This window comes from Camelina sativa, chromosome 12 (genome assembly GCF_000633955.1).
Source record: "Camelina sativa cultivar DH55 chromosome 12, Cs, whole genome shotgun sequence".
NCBI lineage: Eukaryota > Viridiplantae > Streptophyta > Magnoliopsida > Brassicales > Brassicaceae > Camelina > Camelina sativa.
The window spans coordinates 22,259,018-22,281,343 of NC_025696.1; the positions used below are offsets into that span (position 1 = coordinate 22,259,018).

Sequence of the window (22,326 nt, forward strand, 5' to 3'; positions counted from 1 at the left end):
ACCTTTTATTAAGTTTCAATATTTATAATATTTTAAACTATTGAAATTTAAAAATTGTAATATTTAAAATCTTTTTAAAAGCTAAGAACTTTTAAAAGTTTCTAATTATATAATATTTAAACCAAAATTTAAAATATTATAATATTTTTTGAAACTTTTTAAAGTTTTAATTTGATCAAATAAAAAACTGGATCAAACCGAATAAATCTTTTAAACTTGGACGTCTGAAAAAACAAACTTTCCTGTTCATTCGTTTTTGGAAGCATATTAATCTTATTTATACTGATTCTGAACCATTGTCTAAAAAATTTCTAGCCAATGTGGGACGTTGTACATAGTTCTTTTATTTCCATAAATTTAATATAGAAATAAATGACATGTCAAATCCTGATAGGTTGTTTAAAATAATTCTTAATATAGAAAATTCTGGAAATTTAGATTATGTTAATGAGTGACATGTGAAATCTCGATAGGTTGTTTAAAATCCTATATGGACGCCTTACGGAGCTTATACCTTCTACTTTTATTTAGTATAGATTTTGGGATATTGTTGGGATTATCTCTAATGACTAGGAGAATAATTAGGATATTTAAAATTTTTATTTTAGTTTCTGAAATATATATAATATTTTTAAAATGGTTAAATATTAACAAATGTATTTAAATTTTTTTCATAAATTACAATTATTGGTAAAAAACTAACTGATATATCAGATTTTTATCATTTTAATTCCTTTTAATTTTAGGTACTTGGATTATATGAACTATAAAGTTGTATTACTAATTGTAATTTGTTTAAAAAAAAAAAATCATTCTAAGTCGGAGTTTCGAAATTTGCTTGTATAGTATTATGTAGATCACATTGTCTGGGTGTATTCTGGTTTCACGAAATTTGCGGCGGCGTGGTATCGCATGTGATTTGGGCTGTTCACGATGTGGTGCAGAGGAGGAAACAGTAAACCATGTTCTGTTCCTCTGTCCACCAGCGCGTCAGGTGTGGGCTTTATCTCAGGTACCGTTAGGATCACATTGTTTTCCGGTGGAGTCTGTTTATGCTAATATGGATCACTTCTTGGATCCCAAAAGCCTGGGATCCCATGTGTCAGCTTTCCCGTGGATTTTGTGGTATTTATAGAAGGCGTGTAGTGCAAAGGTTTTTGAAAATATTACGGAGCGGTCAGAGGAGGTTGTTCGGATAGCTGAAGGTGAGGCTTTATCCTGGATCCAGGCTCAGGAGGAGGGTGAAGATGTGGTTTCAACTTTTCATATAGCGGTTGCGGACTCTCGTTTACGGGGGCCAAACGTTTCCCTTCCCATGTTCTTCTCAGGTTACCGTTGTTTCGTTGATGGCTCTTGGAAGTCAGAAGATCGTTTCGCAGGAGCTAGGTGGTTTTGTACTCAGTCTCAGGACCCGAGGCCAAGCAGGGGAGCAACTAATTTTCAACGAAGTCTTTCCCCCTTACACGCTGAAGTGGAAGCTTTCATTTGGATGATGCGTTGCATGATCGAACATGACTACCGTGATGTGGTTTTCTACTCAGACTGCGCTGATTTGGTGAAGATGGTGTCTTCGCCACACGACTGGCCGGCGTTCTCGACGTACTTTGATGATATAAAGATGGACAAGAAGGAGTTCTCTTCCTTTTTCTTATCTTTTATTCCCAGAAATGCAAATGCAAAAACGGATCTTTTGGTATGCTATGCGCGTACCGCAAAATGTTTTGTATGTAAACAATTTCCCTTCGCACTGGCTTATATGAGCTAATCTTTTGTACAAAAATATATATATATATATATATATTATGTTGATCAAATGAATCTAAATTTTTTCATAAATTTACAATTATTTTGGTTATTTTGGTCGAAAAATATCTGATATATTAGATTTTGTAGTTTTAATTCCTTTTTTTAGATACTTGGATTATGTTAACTTTAAATTTGTATTATCAATTGTAATTTGTTTTTTTTTTAAAGATTATCCTTCAAGTCCGAGTTTCGAAATCTGTGTTAAATTTGTATTATCAATTGTAATTTGTTTTTTTTTTATAAGGATTATCCTTCAAGTCCGAGTTTTGTATGTACTGCTTATGTAGATCAAATAATAAAATGAATCACTGAATGTCATTGTGTAACTCTATTTTAATTAATCTAATAATAAAGTTAATTGTTGAAAATAAATATATATATTGTTTCATACAAAACACATGCCACCGACATCGGTTTCTATGACTTCTAATCAGAACAGTAACAACGACATTGATTTCATTATTTATAGACATTAATTTACATACAAAAATTTCAAAATTAAACCTTTTCAAAACCCTAAGCTTCCTTCTTCTCTTAATCGGGGGATTCATGGATCTCTTTAAATCAGTTCTCTCCGAGTACGATCATGAACAACAACAACAACCAGATGAACCCACAGCTTCGTCGTCTTCATGGAGCTTCGGCAATTTAATCAAAACCCTAGCGACAAAATCCGAATCTGTAATCGGATCATACCGCCGCGATTTCGAGGAATTCGGATCCGAGTTGAAGAAAGAAACCTCCATAATCCGACAAGTAGCTTCGAGATTACCCGATTCCCTCGAGATCGGCGCCTCCGTCGCTTCAGAGTCGCTCGAATCCGTTGGTCAAGCCATCGACGATATCGGCGCCTCCGTGTGGAAATCAACGGCCAGGATCATCTCTCATGGTAAGGAGTCTCTGAAAAAACCACCACAAGGCTCCGATCGTAACCTTAGCTTACCTGTGAAACCCTATAGTCGTTTCGAGATGATGTTGCTTGCGATACAATCTGATCAAGGCACGTTCGTTAGAGAGCCTGAAGATTTAGTTGATTTCGAGAATTGGAGTTTAGGGTTTAAGTTAGAGGAGAGGAAGAATGAGATTGTTGTTTTATTTAATGAGAACAAAGGTGTTAAAGAGATCTATGAGGAGATTGTTCCTGCTCAAGTTGATGCTGAGACTTTTTGGAGGAGGTATTTTTATAGAGTGTATAAGCTTGAGCTTGTTGAAGAAGCTAGGGTTAAGCTTGTGAATAGAGCTATTTCTGGTGAAGAAGAGGAGGATTTGAGCTGGGATATTGATGATGATGATGATGATGAGACTAGTGGTGAGACTTTGTTGAATCCAGATTCAGAGACTGTGGTTTTGGAGGAGGACAAGGTGGGGAGCAGAGCGGTTTCGTCTAAGGATAGTGATATCTCGGTGATTTCGACGCAGCCTTCGTTACCTGAGGTTGAAGATCTTGGGTGGGATAAGATGGAAGAAGATATCAGGAGCAATGAGGGTAGGAGTTTGGAGTCTGGTCAAGGGACTGAGGAGAAGTCTGGTTGGCCAAGACGGGTCAGTGTAGCAACAGATGAAGAAGAGGATTTATCTTGGGATATTGAAGATGAAGATGATGATTCTTTAAAACAATAAACAGAGGCTTACTTGTGTTGGCAAGATTAGTGTGTGATCAATGCTCAAGATGGTTGGTTAGTAGTTTACTAAAACAAGAATTGCAAAGCTTTCTTTTTATACATGTTTATTATTATCGTGAACAATTTGCACATAAATACATAAAATGCATATACAATTCTTCCTAAACAAAAATTAATTTGTATGAGAGTGCGAATTGCAAATATAGAGGAACAAAGCTCCACCACGTAGGGGAAGCTAACACTAATAACTTAAAACTTGTGTAAGCTATATTCACATATGTTTTCTCTCACGTGCTACCACTGCAGTTTGCTAAGAGCAAACATGGGGAGTTCTCCAAGGAGAAACCCAATCACAAGCTGAAATGTTTGTTAGAATCAGGATCCTCTAATTAGTCGCCGGTTTCACATTCTATCAAAGAATCACTTCCCTGTAAAGATTCATGTAAGAAGTAAGATAGAATCCGTTAACCAGAGATATATTTTACACTGCATTCAATGTTAATAGAGAATATAAAGCCCAGTTTAAAAGTAGTTGAGTACTGTCTTCTTCATAATCAAGTTCCAAACTCAATTAAAAACCAAAAAAAAACAAAAAACAAGTAGAGCTTAATAGACAACTAGCAGCAGAGAGTCTTATAGCTTCCATAGTCTTCCCCTTTTCCATCTGAAGATTGCTGAGACCGGTGGTTTCTTGAATAATCGCCAAAACAATCTTAACACATACAATGATTGCTTCTCTTGAATGGATCAAGAAGGCAACGGAAGTTCAGCATTAGCTATAGTTGTAATCATACGCAAGAAAAAAAAAAGAAAAAAAAAAAAAAAGACATTTTCCAACATTATCAGGTTGAGCTTCCTTTGATTTACAACAGTCCTCAAAAGACATCAAATCACCAACGTCTAGCAACTCTATCTTGTGACCATTGTGGAAAACATCACCAGATAGTGTTTCTGAAGTAACTTAGTGATGTTCTTTGCCTAAATATCGATTCTAATATTACAAGTATGTTCTTTGACATTAGATGAATACATGAAGAGAGACTAAAGAGCTAGCAATGCATTAAGATGGCATGACTACAGGAATAAAGACTAAGAAAATAATCAAATAATATACACTGATCTGATCCGTAAAGGAAAAACAAAGGGTGATCCAGATCAAAACTATCACAAACTGATGATCATACAAACAAGTTCCAAAAAAAGTGTAGATTGATCGGGTACATAAGAAAATGCAGATCAACAAAACAGAGGACTAGTCAACAGAATCGAAGAAACTAACACTATCAAACGTAGATTTGAAGACAGAAACGACAAGTCTTCTAGAATTATGCAAACACAGCAAAGACTACGAGCATAGTGAAATAAGTGCAGACACTGTAAAAGAAGAAGTGAAAAAAAATGCGAGAGAAGACTTAAAAACACCACAATACAAACAAGATTTGTACCTCTAGTTGCAGCTACAACTCAATGACCAGATTCAGGTTGATACCGAGAATCTAGATGCACCAAAAATAAATAAAGTTAGTTAGATAAACGATATATTCATCATTGAACATATATGGAAAAAATTTAGAAAAATAAAGAAGCAAATTACCAAGTGACTCCTGAAAGTCAAGCTCTTCCAACATTTGCTCTAAGCTAGGAAGTTGTGGTTCAGACTGTAAGGAAGTCCGCAACCATTGTTGTGTACATATCAAAGCTTCAGTTACGTAAGGAGTCAACGAACTTCTATAAGGGTCCAAGATTCGACCACTAGTACAAAAAGCGGACTCAGGAGCAAAAGAAGACATTTGAATTGCAAGAACATCTCTAGCCAATTCTGACAAGACCGGGTAGTTCGGGCTGTTATGCTTCCACCATGACAAAACATCGTAATCTGATCTTGAACCGCATGGCTCAATGCTTCTTGTCAAGTAAATATCTAGCTCCTTACCTGCTTGTTCTTCTCTCATTTTCTTAAGCATCTTGTTGTACAAAGATTCACTGCTTATAAACCAATCTGGTAAATCAGACATAACAACACTTGATTGCTCAGAATCGCCATGATCGCTTTGGGTTGCAGCATCATCATCTTGAGACTGTTTATCCTGGATTATGATATACTCTTCATATAGATCACGCATCGCACTCTTAACTGATGACGTAAGATGATTACCTTCCAAACTATCTTTACCATGGAGCATGTCAAAGCAAAGTGAAGCAAACTTCATTTTCTTCCTTGGATCAAACACACTAGCAACAATCACAAGTGGATTCATATTGGTCATCCCATCCCAGTACTTCTCAAACTTGTCCCTCATACTTGTTGCTTGTTTCCGTACTTCTTCATCATCGTCCTTACTTAATTTGATTAGACCCCAGTCAATAGTGGCAATCTCATTGTAACCCTTTGAAGAAGCAGCTAATTTAGATTCTGAAAATCCCAGTGTACAATTGAAAAAGATTCTGAGAAACCCTACCAACCTTTTCACTTCATCCCAAGTAGCGGAAACTGGCGGTCCAACTCGTTTTTTTCCAGTCTCCTCCTCTATTTCAAGAAAATATTCACCATAAAGCTTGTCCTCATCCAACATCTTCTCAAAAGCTACCCTTGACTGAAGGGCAGCTACCAACATAAGATACGTGGAATTCCACTCAGTAACGCAATCCAATGACAAGCTGCCTTTAGAACCCTTCCCCGTCTCTACATGCATCTTGAATGACTTTAATCTTGGAAATGATGACTGCACATACTTCACCGCATTCCTAACAGCAACGATACTATCACTCGCATGCTCCAGACTCTCTTTTACAATCAGATTCACGATTTCCCCACAACAACGCATATGCAGAAAATCACCATCTTTAACTAAAGCATTAGCTCCCTTCAACCTCATAGCCTCCTTGAACAAGGTCAGAGCCTCATGATTACCCTCGGCATTATTAACTGTGACTGTGAAGACTTTCTCAATCCCCCACTCATCTAAACATTCAATAAGGTGTCTTGCAATCGTATCTCCTTTCTTATCTGTAACAGGCTTAAAGCTAATGATTCTCTTCTGCAATTCCCAGTTTGCATCAATCCAGTAAGCTGTTATAGCCAAGTAACTACATGAGGTAGTAGGAGCTTCCCATATATCGGTCGTGAGAGAGACTCTCTTCTTCTTGTCAGCAGCAAATAACTTCTTCAAAGAAGCCTTCTCTTGCAAAAACATTGCAGCAATACCACTAATAACTGACTGCTGTGATACATGGTCCGCGTACACAGGGAGTACCTTAAGACAGAATCTCTTAAAGCCCTCAGATTCAGCAAAGGAAAATGGCAGCCCGCCAAGAACAATCATCTCATTGACTGATCTCCTGAAAAGATCTGGATCATATTTAAGATTACCGCTACCATCATCATCACTACCACAACAACGACCGGTGCTCTCTCTATCATGTTCAACGGGAGTAAAGTGTTGCCATATATCAGATATCTTCATCCTTGATTTTGGTGGAAGTTTAGAACTTGATCTTTCAGTTTCTCTTCTTTTCTTTCCCACACTAGTCTGAACTTGAACTTGTTCTTCTTCTCCTTGAACCTCTTCATCAAGTAAGTCATCGTTGTTGCCATGACAAGAAGGCGAAGACATTATCTACAAAACACACACAATTTTCAAAATGCTCAAATCATACTCATCAAAACAGCAAGCAGATTCATAATCACGCTTAAAGCAATATCGTATAACATCACATCAGAACTCTACAAAAGTGAAGTGAGAAAGAACAAAACTTTTTTTTAAAGTAACTGCCTTTGGGCTTAGGTTCAATTGAAATCGAACAAACATCAACGAAAAAACAAACCTTTACCCACGGAGACGAGAATAACTGTCAGAATCTAAGGCTCGGACCGTCGGAGATAAGCAGCGTGCAAGTTCTGATGGAAATGAGACGCCGCCGCAAGTTTCGAGTTAAGAGAACCAAAAAAATCTTAAAATCAGGTTAAGACATTTAAGTTGTTTCATTTTCGGTTACTTCGGGTACCCGAACCGAATCGAACCGAACTAGACTGAACTAAAACTTAACAGTTGCGGATCGGTTCTCATCCATAACCCGAAGTCAAATCGAACTTAAAAAAATTTCGGTTCGGTTCGGTTCGGTTCTTCGATCAAGATTAAAGAAGGAGAAGAGAAGAGAACCGAACTGTCTTGAGCCGCCGCCGTCGTCACTCGTCACCGTTTCCGCCGCCGAACCGTATGAAGAGAAGTCCTAGCACTTGTCATAACAATTGTAATCAAAGAGAATCTTTAAAATCATCGACACCAAAAATGAATGACATGTTGATTCTTTTGTTATTCATAGTAGAATCTTGATTACTATGGTCGGTCACTGAGGCCGTGTCAGTCGTTTAAAACTTGAAACAGCTTCCACGAAACTGCTAAAATGAACTAAAAACTAAAATGGAGTTTGAAGATGACTCTGTTAAACAATCAACAGACTTACTTGTGTTATAGAAAAGGCATCTTCCAGTGATCAGTGAACTAACTACAGATGCCTTCTCTATTATGGTTACATAAAAGGCAAATACAATTCTTACTAAACGAAAATGATCTGTATAATACTCTGAGAATCAGGTGAATAAAATCGATTTATAATAGTAAAGAAATGTCACAATTCAAAACACAAAACAGTGTTTCTAGGAAAAGTCAATTGAGCAAGTTAGTGTGTATATTCATTCTTTGAACATAATACTCTAAAACAACATAGGCCATTAGTATTGGTTGGCTGAGTACTATATTTGATCTTTTTTATATGATCTTACATCTTTCTATATTGAGTAGTAGTAACAAGAAGAGCTAATCTTTGCTGGAGTAGCGACTGCGAATGTAGAGGAACAAAGCCGTGGATGCAGCCACCACATAAGGGAAGATCGTCCATATTCCCTGCACAAGTATAGGAACCAAAACTTCAAACTTGTGTAAAAGCAATTTACATCAGTTTTCTCTCTCTCTCTCTCTCTCTCGCTCTCTTACTCTACTCACCACTGCAGTTGCTACTGTTGCAAGAGCAAACATGGGGCGTTCTCTAAGGAGAAACCCAATCACCAGCTGAAACATTTGTTGGAATCAGTATCCCATTTTTTACAAAAAGAAATCGAAATAGAATATAAAAAAGAAAAGCAGGTAACCCTGAAGTGGAAGAGTAATCAAGCCGCCACAACAAACTCCTGCAAAGAAACACTCTGGAGATATTCCCTGTAAAGGTTCATGTATATCATAGGTGTGGTAACCATATGCTACATATTGAATCATCAACTACGCAACACACTTACAAGAGCCCCGGCAAAGAATGCTGTAGGATTCCTCATTCCCAGAGAAAATCTTTCCACTGCATTCATAGGAGACAATAAATATATAGACATTCATCACATATCTACAAAATCTTTTCCACTGCATTTCATTTGTAACTTACCAAAACCTGAGAGGTTACCATACTTTTGAACAGCCTGAGTAATGCTCATCGCTTTCTCTTTACCTATTCCCAGCTTTATATAAAAAGACCAGTACCAATGCAAAAAAATGTATACAAACAATCAGCTTTTGGATACATATTTTTAATTGGGAAATAATTAACAAGAATGGATTAACCTTTGAACAAACATCATCTGAAGCTCCACTTTGTCTGAAGAGCTTCCCAAGGTAAAAAGGTATCATATCGCTTATACAAACCCCCCTTTTACCGATTATATTGAAGTTGGCAGCAAAGACAACAAAGAATAAAGCTGGATGATGATTGTTACGAATCATGTGGGCTATGTTGTTTTTAACCAGTGATATATAGCTTTTTTATACCAGTAAACCCATGAAACTGTAGACAGTATATAAGGAGCATTCCGAGAGAAAGACTCAACAAAGGATTGCCACGTCCCATCCAGAGTTAACATCCGGGCCAACGTGATTCCAACCTGACATACACATTTAGAGGAAACTCTTATCAAAATGAAAGCTCACTAGAAGCAATTTTAACCAAGCAGAACCAATTGGAACTTGGAAGATGAAACAAAAGTACCAGCAAAAAGCACAGACCCATATATTTAGCGCCTCTTCGCTAATAAAAAGCCCGCACCCGGCTGCCATTAGCAACCAGAAGTAGACCCATCTGCAAAAAGAAGGCACCGGAGGAGCAACTAAAGGGTCTTTTCATAAACACACAAACAGGTTCATAAGCAAGGTAACTCGATCTAGAGGAAGTTTTGTGGCTAACCCGGGTGCATTTCCTGGAATCATGAACCTGTTCCCAAAGGCATTAAACGTAAAGCCTTGTGAAGATGATGATGAAGCTTTGGCAAGACTCTTAACCTCCTCAAAAGGTGAACCACCAGAGCCCTTCAAGGTTACACATATTACTGTAACAACCAGAGCCAATCCTAACCCCATACCTAACTTTGCTATGAATGGGACTCTCTTTACAGAAACTCCTGCGGTTTTTTCGTTTTTAAGCATCTCATTGACATTTGATTTCTCATCTTCGCTATCTTGAGGCTTTGCTGAGTCATTATTTCCTTTCTGAAAGCTTCTTACCCTGACCCTGACACAGTAAGAACATCAAATGCTAAAGCAAACAAAACCGACAAGCCAAATATGTTCACGAGAGCCATACCTCAAAACCAAAAAAAAAAAAACGTTTTTTTTTTTGCTAATTCCAGTCAAATTAGTATCTAACACCTACACAACATTTTCTTAACATTTCAGACTGTTTCAACAAGATTCCGCAAACTAAAAACTTAATCTTTTGCTTCTATTTGATTATAAAACCTATTGGAAAATTCGAAATCCCCTTTCTATATATCAAGAAGTATAAAAAAACCTGTAAGAAGGAGGCTTGAAGAGGTGAGAAACCGAGAAGGATCCATACAAAGATACTCTGGAGCCCTTGAAAACAACAAAGTTATGAGGTTTCGGGAAGCTTAGGAAAAACCCATTCATAGGAACTGCCATGGAAGACAACATTTCTTGGGATTTGGTGCCAACGGGAGCTTGTTTTTGACTCTTTGTTCTGTTCTGAGTAATACGCATTATTCTCTCTGTGTGATTCAAAGACCATCGATTTATTGGAACTTTCTGTACCAGAATATCCCGTAAAATAACCAAAAAAAAATAATAATAATATTTCGACATAAAATGTTGGGAAATTTATGATTTATCCATCAACGGATTTTTTTTTTTTTCTTTACCTTAGGAGGATTAGAACCACACTGATTGCTTGAGTAATCAACCGCAAGGCAGTATATACAGGGTCGAATCCACAAAGACCAATGGTACACTAAAGGTTTGCCAGAGTAGTAAATAGCTAAAGCAGATGAATGTTTGTTTGTTTGGTTTTCAAGTTTGTAAATAAAAATGCAAATAAATAAAATCGATTAACTTATAAGATTAAAACATTGGGTCATAGGATATTTCAGAGATCAGTGACTAATGAGAAAGTGAAATGTGGAATTCAATAATTAAGAACCGTTCTAGAACATGAACACAATAATATACTAACCCTCTTTCAAGGCATTATAAACTAAACTTGACTATTAGTTTGCTAAACTTTCATTTGCAACCTCCTAGCCAAATTCGCATTACAATCAAGTTCATTAAGTTCACAATACGTCCTAACATCAACTTTCGCAGGCTAGAAATACATTGCTTAATTCACACTCATTCAGGCATTCTATCGAACACTTTTGATGCATAGAAAAGCCTAGAGTCTAAAACAAGGTGATCAGTCCTATTTTAGCATTAAGATCATGTGAATCAAAGAACCTAAGGATTAAGAACTCCAAACAATGATTAAAATATCAATTAATTGAATCTCCTAATTGGAACCCTAAAACCCAATTGGAGAACTACTCACACATAGCAAAAGAGAAAACAAAAACCATAGATGAAGAAAACATGATTAAATTGCAGAAATAATAAGAAAGGGTTTAGAAATCTACTCCAAATTGTCACTGAGGATGAATCTCTAGAATCCCAAAAGAGTGCCTTACAAAAAGTCTCAAGTTGCAGAAAGAAAAGCGTATGATAAAACTTAGGGTTTTTCTCCCAACAAATAAAAAGTTTTTGATAGAGTTCTGAAAATAAAGTAAAAAGGTAATGGCCTAGTTAGGACATTTTCTTAGCCAGGCGGGTTTCTCAGGTAGGCGGATTTTGACGTGAAACTTGCCGATTCAGACTTTGTTTCTCAGCCAGACGGGTTTCTCAGATAGGCGGGGTTTAACGTGAAACTAGCCGGTTTAGACTTCGTCGCTCAGCCATGCGGGTTTCTCTGGTAGGCAGGTTTCTCTAGTATGCTGGTTTTAACGTAAAACTCGCTGGTTTAGACTTTGTTGCTCAGCAAGGCGGGTTTCTCATATAGACGGGATTTAACGTGAAACTAGCCGGTTTAGACTTCGTCGCTCAGCCATGCGGGTTTCTCTGGTAGGCAGGTTTCTCTAGTACGCTGGTTTTAACGTAAAACTCGCTGGTTTAGACTTTGTTGCTCAGCTAGGCGGGTTTCTGTTGTAGACGGGTTTTAACATGAACCAACATCCATCTCATATGCTTGTTTGTATCCAGAATGACTAATTTTCCTCCAATTTCCTCCAAAGTGTCCTAAAACCTTGAAAGACTCGATAAAGAACCAAAAGACTCCAAAAATGCACTTTGATTCAATAAAAAATATAAAATAAGAGAGAAAACAAAGACTCAAAACCGATAAACACTCCATATATCACACACGCAGATTTACCTTATTCCCAAGAAAATAAATGCTAATGCCATGCCTGATATGTGGCCAGTTAGTCTATGTTATGTGCTGTACAAGATAGTATCCAATATACTATGCTCTAGACTGAAGAAGTGCCTTCCTAAGTTGTTCTCTGACACCCAAGGGGCATTTGTGACATGCCGACTTATCTCCGATAATATTTTAATTGCACATGAGGTGGTTCATGCCTTGCGTACTAATTCCAAATTCAATGAGGATATGGTGGCCAACAAGACTGATATGTCTAAAGCATACGACCGCGTTGAATGGGACTTCCTTGAATGTATGTTTGTGAAGCTGGGCTTTCATAGCACATGGATACAATGGATCATGTCCTCTGTTAGATTTGTCTCATACACGGTTCTTATCGATGGGTGCAGTCATGGCTTCATCAAATCAGGTCGTGGGATTAGACAGGGTGATCCTCTATCCCCATTTCTCTTTATTCTATGTGCGGAGGCTCTGGTACATGTTATGCAAAGAAGACAGGATCAGGGACGCTTAACAGGGTTCAAATTTAATGAGTCCTGTCCCTCGGTGCAGCACTTATTGTTTGCAGATGATAACATTTTCATCTGTAGGGCAAATAAGGAGGAGTGTGAGGAGGTGTTGAATTGTCTGAACTTATATGGGAGGGCAACCGGCCAGGTGATTAATTTGCTAAATCAGCAATCACTTTTGGGAGTAAGGGTCAGATGAGACAAAAGAACTAGTCAAGAATATCTTGGGTATAACTGAAGAAGGGGGTAATGGTTCGTATCTGGGTTTGCCAGAATGCTTTAGTGGATTTAAACAAGCTCTGTTAGCTTTAATAGGGGATAAGCTGAAAGGTAGACTCCATGGTTGGTTTGCTAAATCGCTCTTGTTAGGAGGTAATGAAGTTCTCCTTAAATCTATTGCAATGGCCTTACCATTATATGCAATGTCGTGTTTCTGGTTGAGTAAGAATCTTTGTAGGAAACTCACCAGTGCAATGATGAGTTCAGGTGGAGTAATTGTGAAGGGCAGAGGAAGATTGCTTAGGTGGCATGGAAAACGCTATGCACAGCCAAAAGTGAAGGAGGCTTAGGGTTCAAGGACTTAAGTGACTTCAATCAGGCATTCCTTGCTAAACAGTCATGGCGTATGCTTAATAATCCGGAGTCCTTGGTGGCAAGATTCTAAAAAAATCGATACTTAAAAAAAAAACGATTGTGGACTGTGGGGTTGGCTCTCGTCCGTCTTATGTGTGGTGTAGCATTTTACATAGACGGGTCATGAGAGTTACTGAAAAAAGGGTTACTTAAAGTGATTGGTGATGGTTGCAAGACATTGGTTTGACAAGAGAAATGGATACAGGAGAAACACCCCCGGGCTCCATACCGCTTTCAAACTTTTTTCAATGTCAATCTAAAGGTCGCCGATTTGAGAGACCCGATGAGTGGTCAATAGGATGTATCCAAAGTTATTGAACTGTTCCCCCCATCCGATGCAGCACATATCTTAGCAATGAAGATAAGGGACGGGAGAGAGGATCGTTTTATATGGCCTTACAATAAGGCTGGAGCGTATACAGTTAAAAGTGGGTATTGGCTGTTAAGAACCTTACCTACTATATATGAGAAGAAGCTGAAGGCGATGATTAGATCCAACGAGATTAAAGCAAAGATCTGGAGGTTAAAGAAGGTCCCCAAAATTAAAATGTTCTTATGGAGAATGCTATCTGGAGCATTAGCAGTGGCAGACAGATTGGCTTAAGAGGGATTGCAATGGACTTGCGTTGCTTAGTTTCTGGTTGCCAGGTGGAGACTATCAGACATACGGTTTTTGGCTGCCATGTAGCTCGTCAAGCCTTTGCTTTAGCTAATATCCCAGTTCCTATGGGAGGTTTCTCTAATCTTCATGTTGAGAAAAATTGGGAGCATCTCATGGAGGTGATCCAAGATTCAGGGGTTCCGGAAGAAATTCGACATGTGATCCCTTGGTTGCTTTGGAATATATGGAAATATAGGAATACTGTGGTTTTTCAAGGAAAACAGGGTGATGTCCAAGAAGTAGTTACAAAAGTGTTTTCAAGACGCTTTGCAGTGGAAAGAGGCTCAACAGAGCGAGGAGCAGTTGGAGTCCAAATGGAATAGACAGGTTCAGACAATGGAGTGTCGATGGAGTAGGCCTCCCCCAGGCGTTGTCAAATGTAATATTGCACTATCATGGATAAATTCATCCTCTATGTTTGGTGGGGCATGGATTGTGCGAGATGCTTGTTGTGACAACCCGTCCTGCGGACCCCACTAGCCCACCGCTAGCTGCCCCAACGGACCGTCCGTGGACCCTGCTAGCCCACCGCTAGCCGTCCCAATGGACCCCAAGCTGGCCCTGCAAGGCATCGATCCTAACCCCTCACTGTGGACATCCAAATCCACCAGTAGGCTCAATTGGTGACAGCTTGTCCTGTGGGAAAGTTGTTAAAGGGTGGGGGACCAGGGTTTGAGGAACGCCTGGCGCACCAATAACCTACTGGTGGATTTGGATGTCCACAGTGAGGGGTTAGGATCGATGCCCTGCAGTGCCAGCTTGGGGTCCGTTGGGACGGCTAGCGGTGGGCTAGCAGGGTCCATTGACGGTCCGTTGGAGCGGCTAGCGGTGGACTAGTGGGGTCCGCAGAATGGGTTGTCACACTTGTGGTCAAGTGTTGTACCATGCGAGAGAAGCGTTTTCACGTATGGACTCAGCCTGTGGTGCTGGTTTACGATGTGTGCTATGGTCAGTGGAAGCTCTACGAAATTTACAGGTAGAGCGGGTGGTGATGGCCATTGATAGTGCACATGTACTGAACGCAATCACTAATCCTCAAGAGTGGCCTCACTTTTGTTTTATGCTATAGGAACTTCATCAATTATGTGTTGGGTTTGTAACTTGGGATTGCTTACAAGTGGGGTGAGCTGCTAATCAAGTGGCTTCATCTATTCCTAAGAGTGTGACACGGGATGGAAGATTTCAATCATACTTGGCATCAGGTGGTCCTTCTTGGCTCCAAGAACAAATTGCTGCAGAAGAATAAGGTGTCCTTTTCGACGGTTTCCTGCAATTCATAGTGCTTGGAGAGCTTGCTGGCTTCATTATCAAGCACTTGCAGTGTTTCCTTTCCTCATTTGGTTTTGTTTTTGAATTTTCTCTTAGACTTTTTATTTTCCAAAGATTTCCGTTGTAACTATCAGACGACAAAAAAAACTAGTGGTTTTCTTTATACCTTTTTTGTTTTTTTTCGGTAGAAATTTTATAAATTGTTTATTTGTAATTGTATATTTTAGTATGTCTATATGTTTTTTCCAGCGGTTTTGTACCTTTTTCTTTCCCAATCACTGATTTTAATTGTTACAATTAATTTCCAGCCACTAAATCATCATCATAAATTAGTTAAACAATAATTTCGTAATCTGTTTTGTATATTTGTATCATAGTTTGTATGACTAGCTAAAACTGATTTTGAGTTGTTGTAGAAGACATTTAGTTTTGAATAGACTAGTAAAGATGAGGCGGCTAAATTTTTTAAAACATCTTTTAAATGAGGCAGTTAGTTTTTTGAGAAAACTATCAAATGTACCATGAACAGTAGATTTTCTTTCCAGATCTGCCATAATCGATTGAGTCTTCTAAATGTGCCATACCGATGGCAATTGGTGGACAACATTTTTGGCATTTAGTCGACAACTTTAACCTTCGTGGACAATTTTAACCCCTTTGATGGACAACTTCAACTTTTATAGATAATTTTAACCTCTTTGATAGACAACTTCAACCTTTGTGGACAATTTTAACCCATGATAGTCATTTTTGACTTGTTTTTTCCGTTCTGGTGGACAACAATTGATACCAAAATGCCAAATATGACATTTTAAAAAAACTAAAAATAATTTGGCACATTTGGAAACTTTTTTAAAAAATATGGCATATTTGGCAAAAATTCCTAGTTTGTTCTTTAGCGAATGTAGAGTAAGCGGTTAGAAAATATGAAAGAGAAAAATTGATTGAATTAAAATGAGAAATTAAATAATAGTTATGATTGGTAAACATATTAATGTATAAAAATAACATAAATAACTTAAAATTTTTAATTTCATTTTAAATTAAGTAAATAACATAAATACACATATATTTTTTAAGAAAATAAAAGATATTAAATAATTAAAAATTTTCAACCGCCCATTTTGTAAACAAAGCGGTCACAAACTCACTTATTTTTAGGCGATTGCCAACCACCTCATTTAATCATCTAACCGCTTTTTTGACTAAGTGGTTTGTTTGACTAAACTCACCATTTAGCGGTGGTAGAGTACCCACCTATTTGAAATACTCGTTTCATCCGATTGGTAACCAAACGAATGGTTGAATCTCCAACCGTCCTTAAATGTGTTATCAACCAAAGGCTAAAAGAGTTCGAAACAATGGTTCAACGGTATAGAGGTTGCACTGTTTTTTTTTTTTTGTCTTTGGCTATTTGTCTATGACATTTGATTCTTTCATCAGACAAAAGAGAGAGAAGTAGTGAATATACTCTCATTTAACTATATTAATATTTTATATTGTGAATTAGATAATAATTTATTACTCCATATTTTTCATGTTTAATATTTTTTATAATTTAGTTAAATTTATAATATTATTTTTTTATATATAATTTATAACAGAATATTATAGTTGATAATAATTTACTATTGCAATCTATTATAATTCATTATCATTATAAAAATAATTTATTTAACTATATCAATTTTTCATATTATGAATTAAATAATGATTTATTACTCCAAATTTTTCCTTTTTAACTAAACTAATTTCAATTAAAATGTCATTTTGACACAATTCACATAATTAAAAAAAAAAGATAAAATTATACATGTTTGCCACTATTTAATAAGTGATTAATGATTTAAATTCAACAAAAATGTACTTTGGATTAAGGGATAATTTAAAAAAATTAGTATAAAAACACATTAGAATTGTAGAGCGACATTCTTTGTGAAAGAAAGAAAAATATCTAGAATGACATTTTTTATAAAATAGAAGAAATATAACTTACATTATTTGACCGTTATAATGTTATCAATCAAGCTAAATATTCAACCACTCTTTTTTACTGTATTGTATTTTCCTCTGTTATATTTAACATTTTTTAAAAACTGTCTTTTTTACAACCGCTATATAAAAATTTAACCGTCACGTTTAATATAACCCAATTAACACCATGATTTCAATTATAGAGATTGACAATTATAAAATAAAGACCAAGTCGCTTTGGTCCAGTGGTAAAGAGAGAAAAGTCTCGTCACCTGGGTTCGAATAGTATTGGTCATGGGAGTTTGAAATTTAACATGGTTTCTCCTGACCTTAATAAATTAATCTTTGGGCCTAGAAAGTCTTTAGGATCACTCATGAGTTATAAAAAATTTATAAAATAAAAACAGCTAAAATCAGTATAGAATGTAACCAAACTGGAAGAACTTTGAATAGAAAATCTTAATATTATTTATGACTAATTAATCAATAACTTTAGGATCTCGTTCGATTTACGTCAGGAGTTGAAATGATATTTCGTGGGACCATTATTTTGTACTGAACTCTAACAAAAATAATTATCAAATAAGTTAATTTCAATATTGAACATTTTCCTACTTGACGCTTGTAAGTTGCAATGAAAGGAAACTAAAGCTTTATTTTTCAAACAAATATTTACAAATAGATAATTTTTTATGTGTCAAAACTTCTTCGGTGTCGCAATCCTCTCTCGTTCAAGATGTAAAACTCAGTATTTTCACTTTTAAGACAGAAAGTAGAGCTGGAAAAATAAAAAATATTGTCTCCAACTATAAGCAATCCTAGGAGAGAACATAGCTTGGTTGCGCGCTTTCCAAATGGTTGCCGTAACCCTCTCTTATCCAAAAAATGCAACTCAGCGTAGAACATTATCCTGTTTTAAGTTAAGTTGGCTATAGCCGAATTTCTTCTTTGTAAGTTTTCACCTTTACCTCCACGGCTCTACTAGCACCACGACTTTGAGGCTGAAGACTAATGAGAAAGGAGTTTCGTTAATCGCTCACTTGAATGTTCATTAAGCCTTCATAGCTGGCGCTTGTTCGTTGGTTTTGTTTTACGGTTCAACTTGGGTATATTAATTGGCTTTGTTAGAATTGCAAGATAATCATTAATTAAGCTCGTCTTAATCAAGTTGAAATATACTCTCCTAAATTGTTTTTTCTATAAATAAAAACTCATAAAGTGATACATATAAGTTATATGTTATTAACTAGTTATATGCATATGAGTTTGAACTCCAAGTAATCGTTGATCAATTTTACAATTTATATGAGATGATAGATCAATTTAGTATCCTATTGTTTTTAAAAACACATGCGAATTTTCATTTTTGGCAATTTACTTTTAAAATTATTGCAAAATTATTTGTGTTATTATTGCGTGTGTTTTAATCAATAAATTTACTCAACACATTATTGATGAAATATAAAACATTTCCAAGCCTTTTGTTAAATGTTTGATCTTAATTAATGGCCAACAATATATTTCGATACTACTTTCCTCTCACCACAAATTGCATTGATTTAAGTTTGTCCTCAAATGAAGGTAAAGCAACCAAAAAATTATTTAGTAATAAAAAAAACATCTTCCACAAAGTTATAAAATACTACACGTTATGAGATTTATTGATCTTCTAGAAAAATGAATCAACTCATATTTTTTATTCTAGTTCTTGCTACATTTTCAAGGCAAAATCAAGCTTGCAAGACAAATCATGTAGTGATTCGTAACCAACTTGGTCCAAAATATATCCTAAAATTCGTTGCCATTCAAGAAGTGACGATCTTCGCATCAAAGACTTAAAATTCAATGACGTTCCTTATAACATTGAATTTCATGAGGCAGTTGGCAAAGGAACAAGATGGATTTGTTTTTTCGGATTTGAGAATTCGTTTACAGAATTTACAGCATATAAAGCAAAGGGAATCACGGTGTTTCCTAAATGTGGTCAGCTACGTGAATGGATAGCCAAATTAGATGGGATATACTTTAGAAGAAAGGTTGATGACCCACCAAAACGTGTACTATCATGGAATAGGTACGTTTGAAGACCACCAAAGAGGTGAAACTATGATGGAATAAAAGCAAAATGGGCTCTTCTTTTTATTTCTAAATTAACAAATGTTTCTGTAATTTGAATTTTTTTTCCCAACACAGTTTATGAATTAAGCCATAAGAGCTAATTCATGAACCTAATTTTATTTTCTAATATATAACAATTTTTTTTTGGTCGAAATCTTCTATATCATTTACTATATAAATAAAACTAAGTCAACCAATAGAAAAAATATTGTAAATTTTAAACAGTCGTAAAATATGAAAGCAAAATTAAATTACACATTACACATAGAAATTTGAAAAACTCTAATAAACTGAAATTTCTAAAGTATCTTACTAAATATGAAAGATGGAGTATAAAAAACAAAGTAGGCAGTTTCAATAATCAAATAATAGTAAAATAATATCAAACTGTAGGAAAAATAGGTCTAAGAATTACCATCATGTAAATTGTGGATTTTTTTTTTGTTTTTTTTGTTTCTTTAACAGGTGACTTCATTCATTCAAACCAAACCAGAACAATGAGGGAGATCAAACATCCCAAAGTTTAAAAGATTACAAAACAAAGCTTCCCCATAAGCCAAAGATAAAAAGATAGAATACAACAAGTAAAGGTCCATGAGAGCTTTGAAACAATCACTTTGAAATGTAGTGATATTTGCACATAAAAGCTTGAACCACACCATAGGATTTTTTCATATAAAGTCCAACAATTTACTTGGTAAATTAATGAACAGCCTACTATTATTTAGTTACTAACCACATATAGCATGTCATAAAGTGTTGAATGGTGGTGACTTAGGGCATGACTGGTTTAAACATAGCGTTTATGAGTGTGGTTGCTGTTGTACCCACGATTCGTCATCTCGGAAAACAGGTAAAGGGCCTGGGCCGGGCACGCTAAACGGGCCAAGGGTGTAGCTCTGGTCGGCCCATCAGGCCCAGAAAGAAGAAGAGAGCGCGGAGAGGCGACGCATTAGTCAGCTCGCAGCTCGAGCTTGGTCAAAGATTCCTGCATTCAAGTGGATTAATTAGGAGGCAAAAATCGTGTAAAATTAATTACGCATTAATTGGGTAATTAATTGGTCAGTATAAATATGTATGAGGGGAGTCTTTGTAAAAGATCGAACATTTTTCCTCAGCTAAGTACTCAAGCAGCGCCACCGCTGATCGGCGATAGCCACACTCCGGTTCAGCTCGATGTTGCTGGATCCTCCAAAGTCCCAGTTCGTCTTCCTCTCCCTGTGGGCGGAAACAGTCCGACTCATGGTTATGTCACCAACCCCGAGATCTTCCGCATGCAGAGCGAAATCCAAGACATGCGATCTGTGATGCATAGTGCAACCACTTCGGCACCGGATATTTTTCGGGTGATTGAAGAATCAAAGCGAACTCCTTTCTCTAACCAAGTAGCCCGAGTCTGCATCAAAGATATCGGCAAAATTAAGTTCTCGAGCTACGAAGGAAAAGGAGATCCGACCAGTCATCTTAAGACTTTCTTGTTAACAGCTAGCCGCGTGGACCTCGAGCCTCATGAAGCAGACACTGGATATTGCAAGTTATTCGCAAAAACGTTTTGCGGACCAGCTCTGCTTTGGTTCGCATCTCTAGCAGCTGGCTCCATAAACAACTTCACGGAGCTGTCGACCTCATTCATTAAGCAGTATTCTAGCTTAATTGAAACCGCAGTAACAGACGCTCAGCTTTGGAACTTGAGCCAAAATGTCGGAGAATCTCTCCGATCCTATATAACAAAGTTCAAGGAAATCCAGGTCCAGATTCCGGGACTCTCGGACTCGACTGCTCTGGCCGCACTAAAAAATGGCCTTTGGCACGAATCTTGTTTCTGCGAAGAGTTAACCGTAAATCGGTTCCCAACCATCCAAGATGCATTACACCGGGCTTCGAACTGAATAATAGCAGAGGAAGACAAGGCCGCCGCCACCCTAAAACATAAAGTTCCTCCGGCAGGCAAACCTCGGTTCGAAGCACCTGCTAAAAAGACTCCGCCTACGACTCCGAAGTCCGGACCCAGCACGTTCGCAGTCAATCAATCTCCCAAGAAGAATTCTCCAAAGAATTCACCTTCCAAACCCCCGTTTTCGCCATGCTCCAAGAGCGGAGTACTCCCAAGTAACAAGTGGGTTCGAGATGAGGATACTTATTGCGAACTCCACAAAACTAATAGCCATTCAACTCGGGATAGAAAGAAGATGATGCACCTTCTCGCAGAGAAGTACGTATCCGGAGAGATGCCGAACGTAACTATCGAAGAGCTGGAGCAGAAATCAACCTCCGAAGTGGATGAGGACGCTCCACCCTTGAAAAAACCAAAGCAAACAGATGAGAACGAAGCCCCTAAAAAGATCGACGTCATAATGGGGGGGGTTCGCGCCTTTTTCAAAACTCCATCACAGCAATCAAAGACCATCAGAGGAAGCTCACGAGCCCTCAACCGAAGCGAATTAAGGTCACGACAAGTGATTTACCCCAAGTCACGTTTTCCGAGAAAGAAACCGAGGAACTAGATACTCCGCACGACGACGCATTCGTCATATCGCTAGACGTAGCGAACCACGAAGTATGCTGGATCCTAATAGATACTGGGAGTTTGGTGGATTTAATATTCCTCGAGACGCTTACTAGAATGGGTATCGGAAGAGAGCACATCGTGGGACCACCCTTACCTTTGGTCTCGTTCACGAGCGAGACATCGATGTCGTTTGGGCACAATAACACTACCGGTCTCCACTCAAGGAGTGGTAAAAATGGTGGAGTTCACGGTCTTTGACCGACCTGCGGCTTATAATGTTATTATGGGAACACCTTGGCTCTATCAAATGAAGGCAGTAGCCTCAACGTACCATCAGTGTGTCAAGTTTCCAACCCCGCAAGGAGTTCGAGAGATTCTAGGGAGCCAAAGGACGGCGAGGAGCTGCTATCTCGCGAGTCACAAGATCCTGGTTCAATAGCAACCACAGCTCGAGGTCCTGAAGAATCCAGTTTGGAAGCA

At 37.4% G+C, this 22,326-nt stretch overlaps 2 protein-coding genes across 4 annotated transcripts; one reads left to right on the forward strand and one right to left on the reverse strand.

Annotated features, from left to right (window-relative positions):
* On the forward strand, positions 2,282 to 3,580 carry LOC104732448 (BSD domain-containing protein 1-like). The gene has a single exon (XM_010451995.2). The coding sequence runs from the start codon at positions 2,356 to 2,358 to the stop codon at positions 3,424 to 3,426; it is 1,071 nt and encodes a 356-aa protein (XP_010450297.1). The 5' UTR covers positions 2,282 to 2,355; the 3' UTR covers positions 3,427 to 3,580.
* LOC104732449 lies at positions 8,025 to 10,502 on the reverse strand. Of its 3 annotated transcripts, none has more exons than XM_019233433.1 (10): positions 10,257 to 10,502; positions 9,654 to 9,971; positions 9,476 to 9,548; positions 9,242 to 9,354; positions 9,038 to 9,122; positions 8,862 to 8,934; positions 8,722 to 8,777; positions 8,579 to 8,644; positions 8,432 to 8,497; positions 8,025 to 8,332 (listed from the first exon to the last, which is right to left on the reverse strand). In XM_019233433.1, the coding sequence occupies exons 1-10, from the start codon at positions 10,463 to 10,465 to the stop codon at positions 8,246 to 8,248; spliced, it is 1,146 nt and encodes a 381-aa protein (XP_019088978.1). In that variant the 5' UTR covers positions 10,466 to 10,502; the 3' UTR covers positions 8,025 to 8,245. The 3 variants fall into 3 exon arrangements, 2 of the variants coding, with proteins under 2 accessions (XP_019088978.1, XP_010450299.1); XM_010451997.2 differs by having other exon boundaries at positions 9,654 to 9,977; XR_758853.2 differs by having other exon boundaries at positions 8,303 to 8,332; positions 8,579 to 8,631; positions 9,654 to 9,977.

Coding starts and splice junctions, on each gene's coding strand:
- LOC104732448 (XM_010451995.2), top strand. CDS start 2,356: ATGGATCTCTTTAAATCAGTTCTCTCCGAGTACGATCATGAACAACAA.
- LOC104732449 (XM_010451997.2), bottom strand. CDS start 10,465: ATGCGTATTACTCAGAACAGAACAAAGAGTCAAAAACAAGCTCCCGTT. Junction 9,549..9,653: donor ATTCCAGGAAATGCACCCGG/GTTAGCCACAAA, acceptor TTCTTTTTGCAG/ATGGGTCTACTTCTGGTTGC. Junction 9,123..9,241: donor ACAGTTTCATGGGTTTACTG/GTATAAAAAAGC, acceptor AATCGGTAAAAG/GGGGGTTTGTATAAGCGATA.